A 19846-nucleotide genomic window follows, 5' to 3' on the forward strand; every position below is an offset into this window, starting at 1 on the left:
AAATAAAAGCCAAAAAGAGGCGTGGTGGTTTTTGTATGAGTGAGATTGACAGTGCTTCTATCCAATCGCTTTATAACAGAAGAGCATAATTGTCCAATAGTGTATCTCTTAGAGCTAAAAAAAAAAAAAGAACTTTCGGGTGGTATTTCCTTCAACTTCCTTGGTAACCCACATGGAAACAGTTCTTATCATACCTCACTGAAAAAGATCGCATCTGTTTGTTTTGTTTTACCGCGCCAATTCTAAAGGTGAATAAATAACTATCACGAAGGGGGCATTTTTGTTTGCGTTTGTTGCTTTCTTATAAGACGTTCATAAAATACACAAACATGAAGATCGAGGAAGTCAAAAGCACCACGAAAACCCAGCGCATCGCGTCTCACAGCCATGTAAAAGGACTCGGGCTAGACGATGCCGGGAATGCAAAGCAAAATGCGTCAGGTCTTGTTGGACAGGAGACCGCAAGAGAGGTAGGTAAATTTGTATTGCATTTTTCTTAGATGTATTACTTATTATTCTATTCCTCATTTTTAATTAAACTACCAACAGGGCTTGGCAAAGCCAAGTGTATTTTTTTATGGATGTTCTTTACCGTTGTTTTCTGTCAACAGGCTTGTGGTATCATTGTGGAACTGATCCGCTCAAAGAAGATGTCGGGAAGGGCTGTTTTACTTGCTGGACCTCCTGGTACAGGAAAGGTAGACAAGATGTTACTGCATTACTTCAATGATACCCCAAAGTCGTAATTCTGAAATGTCTGATATGCTTACTGTGTCTCCTGGCCTCCACAGTAATAGAAAGAATACAACTTTAGAGACTTTGACCAACCCTACTTTGCGCCATCTCATTCTGCAGACCGCCCTGGCGTTGGCAATGGCACAGGAGCTCGGCAACAAAGTGCCCTTCTGCCCCATGGTGGGCAGTGAGGTCTACTCTTCTGAGATCAAGAAAACAGAGGTGCTGATGGAGAACTTCAGGAGGGCCATAGGTGAGGGGCCACACACAAACACAGGGCCACTGGGAATGGATCACACAGGCTAGTGCTGAGCGAGTTGTGCTTTTTGAGGTAGTTTCAGTTAGATTACGTAAAAAATTATCCCGGTTTTTGATTTCAGTTTCAAATTTTTTGGGGGACTTTAAAGCTCCAGTATGTAACTTTTTGGGCGACCTGATTAAATTCACATAGAAATGTGAGTTATAGTCCTATCTTTCTCATTGAAAGCAAGTCTAAGAAGCGGTAGATCAGTTCAATATGCGCTATTTCTATGCTTCACGTTCTTAATTTGTGTCTTTTACTTTCGGTTTTGTACACCAGCTTCAAACAGCTGAAAATACAACATTTTTGGTTAGTGAAAATATAAACTCAGCAGAAAAAAAACGTCCTCTCACTGTCAACTGCGTTTATTTTCAGCAAACTTAACATGTGTAAATATTTGTATGAACATAACAAGATTCAACAACTGAGACATAAACTGAGCAAGTTCCACAGACATGTGACTAACAGAAATGGAATAATGTGTCCCTGAACAAAGGGGGGGTCAAAATCAAAAGTAGCTGTCAGTATCTGGTGTGGCCACCAGCTGCATTAAGTACTGCAGTGCATCTCCTCCTCATTGACTGCACCTGATTTGCCAGTTCTTGCTGTGAGATGTTACCCCACTCTTCCACCAAGGCACCAGCAAGTTCCCGGATATTTCTGGTGGGAATGGCCCTCACCCTCACTCTCCGATCCAACAGGTCCCAGACGTGCTCAATGGGATTGAGATCCGGGCTGTTCGCTGGCCATGGCAGAACACTGACATTCCTGTCTTGCAGGAAATCACGCACAGAACGAGCAGTATGGATGGAGACATTGTCATGCTGGAGTGTCATGTCAGGATGAGCCTGCAGGAAGGGTACCACATGAGGGAGGAGGATGTGTTCCCTGTAACGCACAGCGTTGAGATTGCCTGCAATGACAACAAGCTCAGTCTGATGAGGCTGTTACACACCGCCCCAGACCATGAAGGACACTCCACCTCCAAATCGATCTCGCTCCATCCACCAGTACAGGCCTCGGTGTAACGCTCATTCCTTCGATGATAAACACGAATCCAACTATCACCCCGGTGAGACAAAACCGCGACTTGTCAGTGAAGAGCACTTTTTGCCAGTCCTGTCTGGTCCAGCGACGGTGGGTTTGTGCCCATAGGCGACGTTGTTGCCGGTGATGTCTGGTGAGGACCTGCCTTACAACAGGCCCACAAGCCCTCAGTCCAGCCTCTCTCAGCCTATTGTGGACAGTCTGAGCACTGATGGAGGGATTGTGCTTTCCTGGTGTAATTTGGGCAGTTGTTGTTGCCATCCTGTACCTGTCCTGCAGGTGTGATGTTCGGATTTACCGGTCCTGTGCAGGTGTTGTTACATGTGGTCTGCCACTGCGAGGATGATCAGATGTCCGTCCTGTCTCCCTGTAGCGCTGTCTTAGGCGTCTCACAGTACGGACATTGCAATTCATTGCCCTGGCCACATCTGCAGTCCTCATGCGTCCTCGCAGCATGCCTAAGGCACGTTCACGCAGATGAGCAGGGACCCTGGGCATCTTTCTTTTGGTGTTTTTCAGAGTCAGTAGAAAGGCCTCTTTAGTATCCTAAGTTTTCATAACTGTGACCTTAAATGCCTACCGTCTGTAAGCTGTTAGTGTCTTAACGACCTTTCCACAGGTGCATGTTCATTAATTGTTTATGGAACATTGAACAAGCATGGGAACAGTGTTTAAACCCTTTACAATGAAGATCTGTGAAGTTAACCCGTAAAAATTCAAATATCTTTGAAAAAGGGACGTTTCTTTTTTTGCTGAGTTTATTTCACAGCGGTTTAGATGGTACAATGATTCTGTAAACATTGCTTGTTTTCTCACATAAAGGCGGACTATTATAATTTTAGCAACCAGGAAATGGCAGAGCGATTTCTGCATATTGCACCTTTAAATGCATTATGTGGGTTGAATGCTGTAACAACACAGAATAAAACAATGAATAAAAGTACCATGATGGTAGTGACTGTTCATTACTGCTTATCACTTATTAACCATCATTTATTCACATTACCTCACTTTAATAAAATATTTCAGTTGTGATTACATTTGTTTTGTTTGACTTTATTATTTAATTTCAAGTAATCTTATCTCTATAGAACTGCTGTCTGACAAAATCACTATTTTAGTAGTTCTTCAAAGTAAATAAGGCATACTTTTGATTGCTGAATACCAACTAACAATGACTTTGATAATGTATTTTGAGGCAGAGATACCTTGAAGCAACTGCTCTCTATCCCTCTCCATTATGCATTCTTCTCTCCTTTACGTAGCAGGCGTAAAAGAAACACAGACCGGACAAGTACACGCGCAATGGATTATGGTGATTGTAGTTAATTACCACGTTTTAATGTGTGAAACTATACTGAACAAAATATAAACTCAACATACAACAATTTCAAGATTTTAGTTACAGTTCATATAAGGAAATCAGTGAATTGGAATAAATTAATTAGGCCCAAATCTATGGATTTCACATGACTGGGCAGGGGCGCAGCAGTGGGTGGGCCTGGGCAGGCATAGGCCCACCCACTTGTGTGCCAGGCCCACCCACTGGGCCTGAGTGAGTGTTTCCCGACAAAGGGCTTCATTACAGACAGAAATGCTCTTCAGTTTCGTCAGCTGTCCGGATGAAATCTCGCAGGTGAAGAAGCCGGATGTGAAGGTCCTGGCTGGCGTGGTTACACGTAATTTGGCAGTACGTCCAACCAGACTCTCTAAAATGACGTTGGAGGTGGATTATGATAGAGAAATGAACATTCAATTCTCTGGCAACAGCTCTGGTGGACATTTCTGCAGAGAGTATGTCAATTGCACTCTCCCTCAACGTGAGACGTCTGTGGCGTTGTGTGACAAAACTGCACATTTTAGTGTGGCTTTTTATTGTCCCGAGCACAACGTGCACCTGTGTAATGATCATGCTGTTTAATCAACTTCTTGATATGCCACATCTGTCAGGTGGATGGATTATCTTGGCAAAGGTGAAATGCTCACTAACAGGCATGTAAACTAATTTGTGCACAAAATTTGAGAAAAAATAAGCTTTCTGTGCGTATGGAACATTTCTGGGATCTTTAATTTCAGCTCATGACACATGGGACCAACACTTTACATGTTGCTTATATTTTTGTTCAGTATATGTAGAATATTGGCCTGTTGAAAATTACAACTGCCTACTAAATTGCACAGTTTGGATAAAGCTGCACCCTTCATTCACCTGCTGCACCACCATCAGAATAGACTCCAGAGCCAGGCGTTCTCCTGCTGGACAGAAGCAGGACTAGGGGAGGGTATCAGTGTGGCTGACACTGGGGAGGATGGCCTTGGAGAGGGATTGTTGGAGTGTTGACATTACCTGTCACAGAGAAGGAAATGGAGCGTGGGTTGAGAGCGGAGTGGTGGTCAGCACCCAAACCCCACAGAACACACAAGTTTTACGATGGAGGAAAATGGCGGGGTACATTCTGAGCCTGTCGACACCCCCCTGATAAGAGCCCTCTGACAGATGGTCTCTCCCTCAGAAGTGTCTCCCCTCCTGCCACTCACACCGGGAGGCTGTATGCAGGAGGAACAAGGGCTACAGTGTGATCACATTACGAAGAGAGAGGACCATGCACTGTGCACACACTGTCTCACATTCTCCAATAAATTATCCACCAAGTAGACCAAAGGATGTGGCGTTTTTATTGATTCAGAGAGAGTAAGGCTTTAGAGTCTTCATTCACTGTGTGACCCTGTCCTCCCTCCTCCAGGGCTGCGTATTAAGGAGACCAAGGAGGTGTATGAGGGGGAGGTTACAGAGCTGACCCCCTGTGAGACAGAGAACCCCATGGGTGGTTACGGGAAGACCATCAGCCACGTCATCATCGGACTGAAGACCGGCAAGGGCACCAAGCAGCTCAAGGTCAGGCACGAGTCCGAGGCTAGACCAGTCCGTATAGAAGTTGCCCATGTGTCTCACTGTCTGTGTCTCTGTGTTGTTTTTGTAGCTGGACCCCAGTATTTATGAGAGCCTGCAGAAGGAGCGTGTGGAAGCGGGAGACGTCATCTACATTGAGGCAAACAGTGGCGCCGTCAAGGTATCAGTACACTTCCACTTATTACAGTACACTTCTATACAAACACTCGCTTTGGAAAGGCTCCCATACACAAATTACACATTTGCAATGGCTCAAACATTTAAGTCCAGAGTAATTGTAAACGGAGTAAGTAGATAAACTAACAAACAAGTACACAAACTAAGAATACCCCCCCCCCCCTAAAATAAAACAACACTAAAAGAACAGTGCGCAATCCTCCTGGGCCAGCTCTGTTTCATCTCTCTACTGTAGGCATTCCTCCAGCTCCATGCTGGAGGAATGCTCTGTTTCATCTCTCTACTGTAGGCATTCCTCCGGCTCTGTTTCATCTCTCTACTGTAGGCATTCCTCCGGCTCTGTTTCATCTCTCTACTGTAGGCATTCCTCCAGCTCTGTTTCATCTCTCTACTGTAGGCATTCCTCCGGCTCTGTTTCATCTCTCTACTGTAGGCATTCCTCCGGCTCTGTTTCATCTCTCTACTGTAGGCATTCCTCCGGCTCTGTTTCATCTCTCTACTGTAGGCATTCCTCCGGCTCTGTTTCATCTCTCTACTGTAGGCATTCCTCCGGCTCTGTTTCATCTCTCTACTGTAGGCATTCCTCCGGCTCTGTTTCATCTCTCTACTGTAGGCATTCCTCCGGCTCTGTTTCATCTCTCTACTGTAGGCATTCCTCCGGCTCTTTTTCATCTCTCTACTGTAGGCATTCCTCCGGCTCTGTTTCATCTCTCTACTGTAGGCATTCCTCCGGCTCTGTTTCATCTCTCTACTGTAGGCATTCCTCCGGCTCTGTTTCATCTCTCTACTGTAGGCATTCCTCCGGCTCTGTTTCATCTCTCTACTGTAGGCATTCCTCCAGCTCTGTTTCATCTCTCTACTGTAGGCATTCCTCCGGCTCTGTTTCATCTCTCTACTGTAGGCATTCCTCCAGCTCTGTTTCATCTCTCTACTGTAGGCATTCCTCCAGCTCTGTTTCATCTCTCTACTGTAGGCATTCCTCCAGCTCTGTTTCATCTCTCTACTGTAGGCATTCCTCCAGCTCTGTTTCATCTCTCTACTGTAGGCATTCCTCCAGCTCTCTGTTTCATCTCTCTACTGTAGGCATTCCTCCAGCTCTGTTTCATCTCTCTACTGTAGGCATTCCTCCAGCTCTGTTTCATCTCTCTACTGTAGGCATTCCTCCAGCTCTGTTTCATCTCTCTACTGTAGGCATTCCTCCAGCTCTGTTTCATCTCTCTACTGTAGGCATTCCTCCAGCTCTGTTTCATCTCTCTACTGTAGGCATTCCTCCAGCTCTGTTTCATCTCTCTACTGTAGGCATTCCTCCAGCTCTGTTTCATCTCTCTACTGTAGGCATTCCTCCAGCTCTGTTTCATCTCTCTACTGTAGGCATTCCTCCAGCTCTTCATCGCCCCTGGGTTTTATTCTCCCTATCTCTCCATCTCTCCTCCGCTTCCTCTGTTCTAGTGGACAGCCTCATGGCATAGTTTGACGCTTGTGTTGACGGCTTCTTTAATCGGTGCAGGTGGGCCGAGGGTGTAGGTGGGACGGGGGGACAGGTGGGCTGGGGGCCTTACATTTGTTGCTGTTGACAGCCCCCAGAGGACCCTCCCTGACTCTCTTTCATCCCCCCGCCTCTTTCATGCCTTCCTTGAGATGGCATGGAGTCCAATCATATACCTGCTCTCACTCCTCCCATCCCTTCTTTTTGTTACCCTATGAAGTGATTGGTCTAGTTTCAGCCACCTGACCACCTCTGAATGGGATTGGTCTAGTTTCAGCCACCTGACCACCTCTGAATGGGATTGGCCTAGTTTCAGCCACCTGACCACCTCTGATGGGATTGGCCTAGTTTCAGCCACCTGACCACCTCTGAATGGGATTGGCCTAGTTTCAGCCACCTGACCACCTCTGATGGGATTGGCCTAGTTTCAGCCACCTGACCACCTCTGATGGGATTGGCCTAGTTTCAGCCACCTGACCACCTCTGATGGGATTGGCCTAGTTTCAGCCACCTGACCACCTCTGATGGGATTGGCCTAGTTTCAGCCACCTGACCACCTCTGATGGGATTGGCCTAGTTTCAGCCACCTGACCACCTCTGATGGGATTGGTCTAGTTTCAGCCACCTGACCACCTCTGATGGGATTGGTCTAGTTTCAGCCACCTGACCACCTCTGATGGGATTGGTCTAGTTTCAGCCACCTGACCACCTCTGATGGGATTGGCCTAGTTTCAGCCACCTGACCACCTCTGATGGGATTGGCCTAGTTTCAGCCACCTGACCACCTCTGATGGGATTGGTCTAGTTTCAGCCACCTGACCACCTCTGATGGGATTGGGTTAATATTTGATGCCTGTGTTCTGTGTTGAACCATTTCTTCCATGTGTGTGGGGTGTGTGCAGAGACAAGGTCGGTGTGACACATTTGCCACAGAGTTTGACCTGGAGGCTGAGGAGTATGTGCCGCTGCCTAAGGGGGACGTCCACAAGAAGAAAGAGATTATCCAAGACGTCACGCTACACGACCTGGATATTGCCAACGCTAGACCACAGGTACACACACAGTCTCCCCGAGACCCTGATTCAAGTCAATATGAGACTGCACTGCAGATATACATTTAGAAAATAACTATTGATTGAAAAAGAATTATGCACAAACAGACACACTTGATCTTTGGTTGTTAAAGTGAGGTTCCTGTCCTCTCAGGGAGGTCAAGATATCCTGTCTATGATGGGACAACTGATGAAGCCCAAGAAGACAGAGATCACAGGTAAGACCTGAAGCACGTAACCTAACTTTTTAAAACCCACAACCTTAGTTCTATCCTTGTAGTAATAGCAGCTTGTACTTTCAAAACACCAACCCCTCCCCCCAATAAGCATCATTCAAAAGAACCCCACCCTTTCTGCTCTGTCCTTGCCTTTTGATTGGCTCCCTTGCTTGATCCCTGGCTCTTCATTGGCTCTTCATGCTGTCCATTAGACAAGCTGCGAGCTGAGATCAACAAGGTGGTAAACCGCTACATTGACCAGGGTGTGGCTGAGCTGGTCCCTGGGGTGCTGTTTGTGGACGAGGTGCACATGCTGGACATCGAGTGTTTCACCTACCTGCACCGAGCTCTGGAGAGCACCATCGCACCCATCGTAGTGTTCGCCTCTAACAGGGGCAACTGTCTCATCAGGTGGGTGGATGTGTGCTAATGTGCATGCATGTCATTTCCTCTCCCAGTCAGTTTGAATGTGAGTTACTGTGACAGTTTTGTTTTGGAAGTTATAAAAATAAATAAAGTTGCACACTAATTATGCTCCCAAACATGTAAGGGTTATAGCAACCTATTACCCTGTTTCCTAACCTTTCTGTTGTGTGGTTGGTTATCAGGGGGACAGAGGACATCAGCTCTCCCCATGGCATTCCCCTGGACCTGCTGGACAGGGTCATGATCATCCGCACCATGCTCTACACACCGCAGGAGATGAAGCAGGTGTGTGTGTGTTATCATGTCTGAGATGGCATTCCTACATATGAAGTGTGTGTGAGTGATGGTATGTTGGTATGTTAATATATGAAGTATGTGGTCACTGTTGCGTGATGCTGACAGCGTGTGTGTGTTCTCTGTAGATCATTAAGATTCGTGCTCAGACTGAGGGGATCAACATCAGTGAGGAGGCCCTCAGTCACCTAGGAGAGATTGGAACCAAGACCACACTCCGGTAACACTCAACATTCAGTTACTCTGTGCATGTGTGTTCATTCCACTGTCTCTAGTGCAGGGGTCTCCAACAGGTCGATCACAAGGTATGAGTAGCTCACAGCCCAGCTATGAGGAGCTCGCAGCCCAGCTATGAGGAGCTCGCAGCCCAGCTATGAGGAGCTCGCAGCCCAGCTATGAGGAGCTCGCAGCCCAGCTATGAGGAGCTCGCAGCCCAGCTATGAGGAGCTCGCAGCCCAGCTATGAGGAGCTCGCCTAATAATTCACTTTCAGAATTGTTTAAAGAAATAGTCGTGTGTGATAATTTCAGCACCGTTTTGATAAGGACAGCGCCATCGCGTGGATTTGCGACTAGCGTGGTGTACTCTTGATAAATCACTCAATGTCAGATTTTTTTTTCATTGAATCTCAGTTTGGATATTTGGTAACAATTAGGCTGGGAAAATGTTAGCTATGTTGAGATGAGTCCTAATGATTATCTTTATTATATATTGTTTGCTCACATTTTAGCTGATCAAAACATTTTGCTAGCATGTTATGTGGCTTAAAAGAAAATTCCATCCCAAAACTTGCCCAGCCAGAGATCAATTAACCAAATGTACAGATGGAGATTAATTGAAACAAAATCACATTGATTGATAATCAGACATGTCACAGGCAGTTGGTCGGGAGAAGGACGGGCTACTACATGAGTGAAGAGCAAAATCCACTTGTTAAAGGAAAACTCCACCCAAAAACCATCTTTTGGTGTTGGTTTCATTAGTCTATTTTTGGCATAGTCACAAACTGTTTTGCTTGTCAGCAATCAAGTTTTCAAGATGGGTAACTCTCAAAATACAGAAAGCATCCCCGTATGGAGATGATTCTTTTTAAAGTTGCATACAGTATCTTGAAAACGAATCTAAAAAGTAAAAGAATGGAATTAAGAAATATAGAAATGTTAGAACGAGCAATGTCAGAGTCTGGTGTATAAATATATGTGATGGAATGTGTACTATATATTCTATCCAGCCTGTCTATATCTGAAGAATACATAGAATAGTATATGTACAGCAATAGTTGAATAGGATGGACTTGACTAGAATACATTATATACAGTGCATTCGGAAAGTATTCAGACCCCTTGACTTTTTCCATATTTTGTTACGTTACAGCCTTATTCTAAAATTTATTTAAAAAAAATTTCCTGCATCAGTTTCCACACAATACCCCATAATGACAAAGCAAAAACAGATTTCTAGACATGTTTGCAAATATATATATATATATATATAAATAAATTCAACAGATAACTTATGTAAATAGGGTTTCAGACCATTTGCTATGAAACTCGAAATTGATCTCAGGTGCATCCTGTTTCCATTGATGTTTCTACAACTTGATTGGAGTCCACCTGTGGTAAATTCAGTTTATTGGACATGATTTGGAAAGAAACACACCTGTCTATATAAGGTACCACAGTTGACGGTGCATTTCACAGCAAAAACCAAGCCATGAGGTTGAAGGAATTGTCCCTAGAGCTCCGAGACAGGCTTGTGTACCAAAACATTTCTGCAGCATTGAAGGTCCCCAAGAACACAGTGGCCTCCATCATTCTTAAATGGAAGATGTTTGGAACCACCAATACTCTTTCTAGAGCTGGCGGCCCAGCCAAACTGAGCAATCTGGGGAGAAGAGCCTTAGTCAGGGAGGTGACCAAGAATCCAGTGGTCACTCTTACAGAGCTCCAGAGTTCCTCTGTGGAGATGGGAGAACCTTCCAAAAGGACAACGATCTCTGCAGCACTCCGCCACTTCTCAGTAAAAGGCACATGACCGCCCGCTTGGAGTTTGCCAAAAGGCACCTAAAGACTGACCATGAGAAACCAGATTCTCTGGTCTGATGAAACTAAGGCTGAACTCTTTGGCCGGAATACCAATGGTCACATCTGGAGGAAACCTGGCACCATCCCTACGGTGAAGCATGGTGGTGGCAGCATCGTGCTGTGGGGATGTTTTTCAGCGGCAGAGACTGGGAGACTAGTCAGGATCGATGGAAAGATGAATGGAGCAAAGTACAGAGAGATCCTTGCGCGCTCAGGACCTCAGACGGGGGCGAAGGTTCGCCTTCCAACAGGACAACGACCCTAAACACACAGCCAAGACAATGCAGGAGTGGCTTCGGGACAAGTCTCTGAATGTCTTTGAGTGGCCCAGCCAGAGCCCAGACTTGAACCCGATCGAACAGCTCTAGAGAGACCTGAAAATAGCTGTGCAGCGACGCTCCCCATCCAACCTGACAGAGCTTGAGAGGATCTGCAGAGAAGAATGGGAGAAACTCCCCAACTACAGGTGTGCCAAGCTTGTAGCGTCATACTCAAGGCTGTAAACACTGCCAAAGGTGCTTCAACAAAGTACTGAGTAAAAGGTTTGAATACTTATGTAAATATGATATCTGTTTATTTATTTTTTATACATTTGCAAAAATTACTACAAACCTGTTTTTGCTTAGTCATTGTGGGGTATTGTGTGTAGATTGAGGGGGGGTTTAATACATTTTAGGATAAGGTTGTAACGAAAATACATTTGGAATAAGTCAAGGGGTCTGAATACTTTCCGAATGCACTGTACATATGAAATGGCTAAAACAGTATGTAAACATTAGACATGGAACACTGGTCACTTTAATATGTACATAGGACAGCAGCCTCTACAGTGCAGGGTTGAGTAACCGGGTGGTAGCCGGCGAGTGACTGAAGTTCAGGACGGTACTGGGCGGAGGCCGGTTAGTGGTGATTATTTAACAGTCTGACGGCCTTGAGATGGAAGCTGTTTTCCAGTCTTTCTGTGTCAGTTTTGATGCACCTGTACTGACCTCGCCTTCTGGATGATAGCAGGGTGAACAGGCCGTGGCTCGGGTGCTTGATGTCCTTGATGATCTTTTTGGCCTTCCTGTGAGAGCGCGTCCTGTTTTCTGTCTAAACGTAACTTCAATATAATCATTCATTCATTCATGCCATTACACAGCATCCAAGTCATTCATGCTGTTAAATGCAATCAAGCATGTTACTATTATGTATAAGACCAGCATGGGTGGTCGGCCTCTACCGCAAACTGTCCAGTATCAGACACCTCAAGCTCCTGGCTTCTATCAAATCAAATCCACATTGACATTATCCCTAGTTATCACAATTGGCTTAAAAAAAACAAACGTAACACTGTCTGTCGATTAATTTCCAGCCATATTGCCCCTGTATGTGTCACAGGAGGTTGGTGCACCTTCATTTGGGAGGACGGGCTCATGGTAATGGCTGGAGTGGAATAGTTGGAATGGTATCAAATACATGGTTTGTATGTTTTTGATGCCATTCCATTTGCTCTGTTCCAGACATTATGAGACGCCCTCCCCTCCACAGCTTCCACTGATGTTTGTCTGTCATTCACTTCGTGTAGCCAGTTAGCTACTTCTGGGTAGACAGAAATACTTTCCCCAAAACCTTCTCATTTAAATGTTAAGTGCAAGGTAGGCTTTCCTGGCATAATTACGCTGAGTATACCAAACAATAAGAACACCTTCCTAATATTGAGTTGCACCCCCCCCTCCCTTTTACCCCCTCAATTCACCGGGGCATGGACTCTACAAGGTGTCCAAAGCGTTCCACAGGGATGCTGGCCCATGTTGACTCCAATGCTTCACACAGTTGTGTCAAGTTGGCTGGATGTCCTTTGGGTGGTGGACCATTCCTGATATACACAGAAACTGTTGTGTGAAAAACTCAGCAGAGTTGCAGTTCTTGACACAAACTGGTGCACCTGTCACCTACTACCATACCCCGTTCAAAGGCACTTACATTTTTTGTCTTGCCCATTCACGCTCTGAATGGCACACATACACAATCCATGTCTCAATGCTTAAAAATGTTCTTTAACCTGTCTCCTCCCCTTCATCTACACTGATTGAAGTGGATTTAACAAGTGACATCAATAAGGGATCATAGCTTTCACCTGGATTCACTTGGTAGTCTGTCATGTTTTGTATACTCAGTGTATATCATGATTATTTGTATAAATCGGGTAGGCTTTTGTTTTGCAAGCTGTGTCATGGCATATGCAGCAGCAAAAACATCACTAGACCAGCAAATTCCTCTCTTGCAAAATACCCAATTAAAGGGGTATTAATACACAAATCTGAATTTAAAAAAAAATCAGCACGCAAAAATGGTATTCTCATGTGATTTAAGCATTGATATGGACTCCAAACATCCAATTTCATTGTTTCTCTATGAATAGTTGTGATTTTGAGTGAAAATCCCCCCCCAAAATACCCAAACCAGGAAAAATAACTGAGAGAACGGAATTTGGGAAATACAAAGAGTGCCTATTTGAATGCTAGGGGGAAAATTGAGTAGCTCTTGACATATTTCATAATTCTAAAGTAGCTCTCATGCTAGAAAAGGTTGGAGAGACCCATGCTCGTGTGTGTGTGTGTGTATGTATGTATGTATGTATGTGTGTAAGCGCGCGCGTATTGACTCACCCACCCCTCTCCTCTGTCAGGTATGCGGCTCAGCTGCTGACCCCAGCCAGTCTGTTAGGCAGAGTCCAGGGGAAGGAGGGAGTAGAGAGGGAGCAGGTGGAGGAGATCAACGAACTCTTCTACGATGCCAAGTCCTCCGCTAAGATCCTCCAGGACCAGCAGCACAAGTTCATGAAATAAAGAACTATCCTTCTCTACCTCCCTCCATCCTCACTTTCTACCACAAGGCTAGCATCAAATGTTTGTAAACCCTGACAGTCTCTTTTTCTCTCCTCGTTCTCCTTCATGTAAAGTTCATCCTGCTCTTTCTTGTTTCTCTTTCCAGTCTTCCTCTCATCCTTTTGTTCAGAACCTCAAGCTGTTCAGAACCTCAAGCTGTTCAGAACCTCAAGCTGCCCCATCTGTGCCTCATCCACTGTAGTAGTTTGTTACGTTCAGATAAATACATTGTTTTAAAGGATCTTTGCTTGTTAATAAAATTAGATTTTTTCAATAAAAAGGAAAACTTGATGTTTGTCATTGTTGCTTTCAGACTTATCAGATACACTAGCTAGAGTTAACTGATACAGTACAGGACTGGGAATGGCAAAGAGATGCTCCTTAGCATAATGATGAGAACATCCACTTCTAAATGAGCACAGCTGAACAGCTCAAATATATATTTTGGGTATTTAAAAAAAAAATGTTTACCCCTTTTTAGTGATATCCAACTGGTAGTTAGTCTTGTCCCATCGCTGCAACTCCCATACGGACTCTGGAGAGGCGAAGGTCGAGAGCCATGTGTCCTCAAACTGAAGTCAGCGTGTGTCCGCCCGGCCGCCACAAGAGCGCGATGGGACAAGGACATCCTAGCCAGCCAAACCCTCCCCTAACCTGGACCACGCTTGGCCAATTTTGTGTCGCCTCATGGGTCTCCCGGTCGCGACAGCCCGGGATCGAACCCGGATCTGTAGTGACGCCTCTAGCACTGCGATGCTGCGCCATTTGGGAGGCCCAACTCAAATATATTCACACACAACCAATACAGCCTACTCAACTGACATCCAGTTAATGTCCACTTAAACTCCTTTCTTAACAATCAGACTCCTGACAGAATGAGGGTTCAAGCTTTTTATTAAAAAGTTAAGAACTACTTGACCATAAGGCCCATTCAGTCACAAGTGTGGTTTTAAATATAGGCCAGGCTGGAGTATAAGAAGTAGCTTTGCTGCCTCTGCTACTTCTTGATTTGTCGAGCCTGGGGCTTGTTGAAGGCGGTCTCTCTCCCTGAACGCACTCCACTGAACACAGAAGGGGCGACTTTACCCGCACGCTCTGTGAACACAACACAGATCCATCCATCATGGAGCTATGTAATACAGTAGATATGTATAAACATCCATAGTTCATGCAGCAAGGAGACGGGCAGTGTGTTTGACAGTCTTGACCATCCTCAACTGTGCTGTATATGGAGTGGAAACTTCATCATGGTAAGGAACGCCCCCTCTACACACTAACTCCCTCTCTTGTTCAATAACACTCTGGCTTTGCTTAGAAAGGAAGCCCAATTCTGATATTTTTTCTCTCACTAATTGGTCTTTTGACCGATTAGATCTGATGTGAAAATATCTGATGTGATTGGTTAAAAGAACAGTTAGTGGAAAAAAATGCCTGTCTAAACGCAGCCCAGGTTCTCTACATGTACACTTATTTCCAATCTTAAAGGGGCAATCAGCAGTTGCTACATCCATTCTTGGACTTAATATTTACCCATTGATTCTTGAAGAATATAACTTAGAAATGCCTCACAAGCTTAATTCAACTGTCATAACCCATAATAAGTTTTATTAATATGTTTGTAAACAAATAAATGCAAACACTATATAGCCTCAACAATATTCAAACTCTAATTTCGATATGTATAGCCAGTCCTTGCATCCATAGCTCTGTATATGAATTGAGATGTTACATTTCTTTAGCCCCACCCCTCAACCTTTTTACGGAAACGGGTGGGGAGTATATTTTGTTATAGTTTCAACTGTTGATTGCCGCTTTAAATCCGCAACAAAAACGACAAACAGATTTCAGAGGTTTTTAAATATATACTCCTACCCCGAGGACTTACCCCTTAACCCAGGGTTTCCCAAACTCCGTCCTCAGGATCCCAAAGGGTGCACATTTTGCTTTTTGCCCTAGCACTACACAACTGATGAAAATAATCAGCTAATATTCATTCTTTGATCATTTTAATCAGTTGTGTTAGGGCAAAAAACAAAATTGCACCAAGTTTGGGAAACGCTGCCCTAATCCCATTGTCATGCCAATAAAAACAGCACTCTGCTCACCACACTCATCCATCACTTCTATGGTCTTGCCCTTCAGCTTTCCTTTGGAACTCAGCTTATCCTTCGCTCCGATCAGATCCTCCTCGCTCACCTCAGGACGCTTCAGCTGTCCCTCCTCCCCCTCTTCAGGCTGGAGAAGAGGGAAGAAATGGAATGCCGAAGAAAGACAGCTGAAGAAAAGTTCCCATGTAGAGTTCTCCAGTAGGTTTACTAAGCAGGAACTTTCTAGGCAAGTTTCAGTGAGATCATGTCATAACTCATGTCCCTCCCTAGTCCAGCACTGTAGTCTTACCTGAGACATGGTGACTGACTGAAGTAGTGGATGATCCTCCTGGATAAAGACTGTTGTGGTCAGAATGACTGCTGCGCTCTTTCTCCCTCTCTGCAGTGCAGGCCAACACACACACTAACTCTCCAGTGAGCTATAAGTCTGTCCGCAGGCCCAGTAGATGACTCAGTGGACTCCTCCCCTCCTTCTTCTCTCTCACGTTCTCTGGGTCTGTTTGTTCTCAGGGTGGTGTATCATTAGGGAGTGAATGACGTGATCTGCTCTACAGTTGGAACGATCTTGCCTTCTTTTAAAGCAACTCCTCAAGGACAAATAAAAGATCACAAATCAAAGTCTAAAACTCAACTCCTCCTCCACTATGACAACATTCTGTCATGGCCCTCCTTTTCTCCTGTCACTAGGCCAACATTGAAATGAGATCAAGACTTCTTTCTGTCCTCAATAATAACAACCTAAGGAACCAATCTAACCCTTACACTCATCAATGGATAGGAGAGACCCTACAGTCAAACAGAGCAACACTTTACCATGCATATGTCCATATCTCAATCATTCAACGGACAAACAAATAACATTGGCAGAGAAACAACTTACATGGCAACAGAGGTATGTCATTCCCTCCCCTTCCTTCCTCTGTTCTGTCATTAAGTCATTATTCTGTTCCTCTTCAGAAAAAAGGGGGGGGCTGACAGAAGTCCCATATAAAACCTAGTAGGATTTTTAATTAACATTGTGAATCATGGAGAGAACAGCTGGAGCTACAGAAGGCTGTTTCCACCTTACATCTCCCTCTAGACATTTGAGAGCCAATACAACATACTCATGTTATCATTCTCAGTGCTGCTAGGCAATAGTTTTCAAAGGTGGACCCTAGCTTCACTAAATATGAATGAGATCATTCAGTGAAGATAGCTTCCTGGGATTAAACAAATGACACAATACAGGAAATATAAGAAAATCAGTTTATCATTTTGAGTTTCAAAAGCAATAACTTTAATAACAATCATTCTGTAAACATATTCACATTGGAAACATCCACAAACCAATAATAACCATTTACATTTTTGATTGTTTCATGAGAAATCCCTTTAGTTTACATTAACGACCAACACTTATTTCCAATACGAGCAACAGGGATGTAAAATCAAGTGTAATCGATATAGTGAATGAGAATGACAGCCCTGAATGAAACCAAGCTGATGTGGAATGTGAAAACGGATACATAAATAACAGGGAATGTCTCAAACATGGCACAACATTTTGTTTTTCAACAAAACCAACCTGAACCATATACAGAACTAATAAAAATGTAATATTACATTTAACAAAACTTCTTCAGCTTTGCCTTCAGTACCGTTCGTTTTTTAGATATAGCATTAGTGTATCATATTATCCTCAAAACATTACTTTAAAAAAAAACCAATAAAGACATGTTTTAGCTTACTCAAAGCCATCTGCAGAAAGCTTCCGAGCATAGTTTATATTCAATCTTTAGAAATACCTGTAAAAACATAACTTTATACTTTGATCAAGCTGCAATATACAAGAGGTAAAATGAGGACAGACAGGTCCAACAATCTATAAAAAATATTTGTATGAACCGCGATGTCAATAATTGTCAGGACCATCTTATAACGCTGTCGTACACCCCATGGCCACAGAACGAGTGACTTACTATACTACACACAACTAAAGTGACAATCATCATAGTCATCATAAAGACAAAAGGTTAAGAACAGCCTAACCCCTTGAGAATCTAATAGGATGCATTTAAAATGCAATTAATCACAATCCAATGGCCGATTTCACAGAGATTAAGACTAGTCCTGGACTAAGAACAACTTTCAATGGAGAATCTTCATTGAACTTGCTTTTTAGTCTAGGACTAGGCTTAATCTGTGTGTTTGAAACCGGACCTAAACGTCTGAGCTGCTATTTATATTCAAGTCAGTCAAATTGATAACATACCCCTATAGACCAATGTAAAAACCTAGCTGTGATAGTGCAAATGTGTCTCCCCACATTACGTGCTGTTGGTTATTCACTTAATTCCGATTTTCACTGTTTCACAATGAGGGGTGAACTAGTACCTAAACAGGAATCCAGATGTATTTTGTTGACATACTTTACCTTGGGTGTTCATTATACCCTGAATAGCTCAGTCATGGATGGATGAAAAAGAATTCCATCATGACTCCATACAATTATCTTGTGCTTTTCAATTCCCCTCCACGATGTATCTGATCGTACACAAACAAATGGTAAACAAACACACACAGTGCCTTCAGAAAGTATTCACACCACCCCTTGACTTGGTAGAGCATGGTGCATGGTGCTCAGTTGGTAGAGCATGGTGCATGGTGCTCAGTTGGTAGAGCATGGTGCATGGTGCTCAGTTGGTAGAGCATGGTGCATGGTGCTCAGTTGGTAGAGCATGGTGCATGGTGCTCAGTTGGTAGAGCATGGTGCATGGTGCTCAGTTGGTAGAGCATGGTGCTCAGTTGGTAGAGCATGGTGCTCAGTTGGTAGAGCATGGTGCTCAGTTGGTAGAGCATGGTGCTTACACCGCCAGGGTTGTGGGTTCGTAAAATGTATGCATGACTAAGTCTGCTAAATGTCATATATTACTATGGTTGTGTTACAGCCTAAAATGAAAATGGATTCAATTTAGATGTGTCACTGGCCTACACACAATACCACATAATGTCAGAGTGGAATTATGTTTGAATAATATATATATATATATATATATATATATATATATATATATATATATATATATATATATATAACATTCTAAGCTGAAATGTCTCGAGCCATTACGTTTTCAACCCCTTTGTTATGGCAAGCCTCAATAAGTTCAGGAGTAAACATTTGCTTAACAAGTCACATAATAAGTTGCATTGACTCACACTGTGTGCAATTAAGTGTTTAACATCATATTTGAAAGACTACCTCATCTCTGTACACCACACATACAGATAATTGTAAGGTCCCTCAGTTGAGCAGTGAATTTTAAACATATTCAACCAGGGAGGTTTTCCAATGCCTCACAAAGAAGGACACCTATTGGTAGATGGGTAAAAAAAAAGAGCAGACATTGAATATCCCTTTGAGCATGGTGAAGTTATTACACTTTGGATGGTGTATCAATACACCCAGTCACTACAAAAATACAGGTGTGCTTCCTAACTCAATTGCCAGAGAGGAAGGAAACCGTTTAGGGATTTCACCATGGGCCAATGGTGACTTTAAAACAGTTACAGAGTTTAATGGCTGTGATAGGAGAAAACAGAGGCTGGATAAACAACATTGTATTTACTCCACAATACTAACCTAAATGACAGTGTGAAACAAAGAAAGCCTGTACAGAAAAAATTAAAAGACTCCAAAACATGCACCCTGTCTGCAATAAGGCACTAAAGTAAAACTGCAAAAATAATTGGCAAAGAAATTAACTTTATGTCCTGAATACAAAGCGTTATGCTTGGGTCAAATCCAACACAACACATCACTGAGTACCACTCTTCATATTTTCAAGCATGTTGGTGGCTGCATCATGTCATGGGTATGCTTGTCATCGGCAAGGACTAGGACATTTTTTTAGGGATACAAATAAATGGAATCGAGCTAAGCACAGGCAAAAACCTAGAGCAAAACCTGGATAAGTCTGCTATCCAACAGACACTGGGAGACAAATTCACCTTTCAGCAGGACAATAACCTAAAACACAACGCCATATACAGTTGAAGTCGGACATTTACATACACTTAGGTTGGAGTCATTAAAACTTGTTTTTCAACCACTCCACAGATTTTTTGTTAACAAACTATAGTTTTGGCAAGTCGGTTA

The 19846-nt window shown here is 43.7% G+C and overlaps 2 protein-coding genes across 2 annotated transcripts; one reads left to right on the forward strand and one right to left on the reverse strand.

The window, feature by feature from the left end:
- The first annotated feature begins 329 nt into the window (after positions 1–329).
- ruvbl1 (RuvB-like AAA ATPase 1) lies at positions 330–13891 on the forward strand. Its single transcript, XM_029693973.1, has 11 exons — positions 330–470; positions 612–698; positions 856–988; positions 4828–4979; positions 5065–5154; positions 7560–7709; positions 7864–7927; positions 8140–8338; positions 8536–8638; positions 8776–8867; positions 13402–13891. Exons 1-11 carry the CDS (start codon positions 330–332, stop codon positions 13559–13561), a joined length of 1371 nt encoding a protein of 456 aa, XP_029549833.1. The 3' UTR covers positions 13562–13891.
- A 585-nt stretch (positions 13892–14476) lies between these two features.
- On the reverse strand, positions 14477–16245 carry mustn1a (musculoskeletal, embryonic nuclear protein 1a). The gene is made up of 3 exons (XM_029693974.1): positions 15998–16245; positions 15706–15835; positions 14477–14695 (listed from the first exon to the last, which is right to left on the reverse strand). Exons 1-3 carry the CDS (start codon positions 16004–16006, stop codon positions 14598–14600), a joined length of 237 nt encoding a protein of 78 aa, XP_029549834.1. The 5' UTR covers positions 16007–16245; the 3' UTR covers positions 14477–14597.
- Positions 16246–19846: the final 3601 nt, after the last annotated feature.

The sequence above is a fragment of the Salmo trutta genome, chromosome 16, assembly GCF_901001165.1.
Source record: "Salmo trutta chromosome 16, fSalTru1.1, whole genome shotgun sequence".
Classification (NCBI taxonomy): domain Eukaryota; kingdom Metazoa; phylum Chordata; class Actinopteri; order Salmoniformes; family Salmonidae; genus Salmo; species Salmo trutta.

Coding starts and splice junctions, on each gene's coding strand:
- ruvbl1 (XM_029693973.1), top strand. CDS start 330: ATGAAGATCGAGGAAGTCAAAAGCACCACGAAAACCCAGCGCATCGCG. Junction 471..611: donor GACAGGAGACCGCAAGAGAG/GTAGGTAAATTT, acceptor TTCTGTCAACAG/GCTTGTGGTATCATTGTGGA. Junction 7,710..7,863: donor TTGCCAACGCTAGACCACAG/GTACACACACAG, acceptor CTGTCCTCTCAG/GGAGGTCAAGATATCCTGTC.
- mustn1a (XM_029693974.1), bottom strand. Junction 14,696..15,705: donor AGAAGTGATGGATGAGTGTG/GTGAGCAGAGTG, acceptor TTGTGTTCACAG/AGCGTGCGGGTAAAGTCGCC.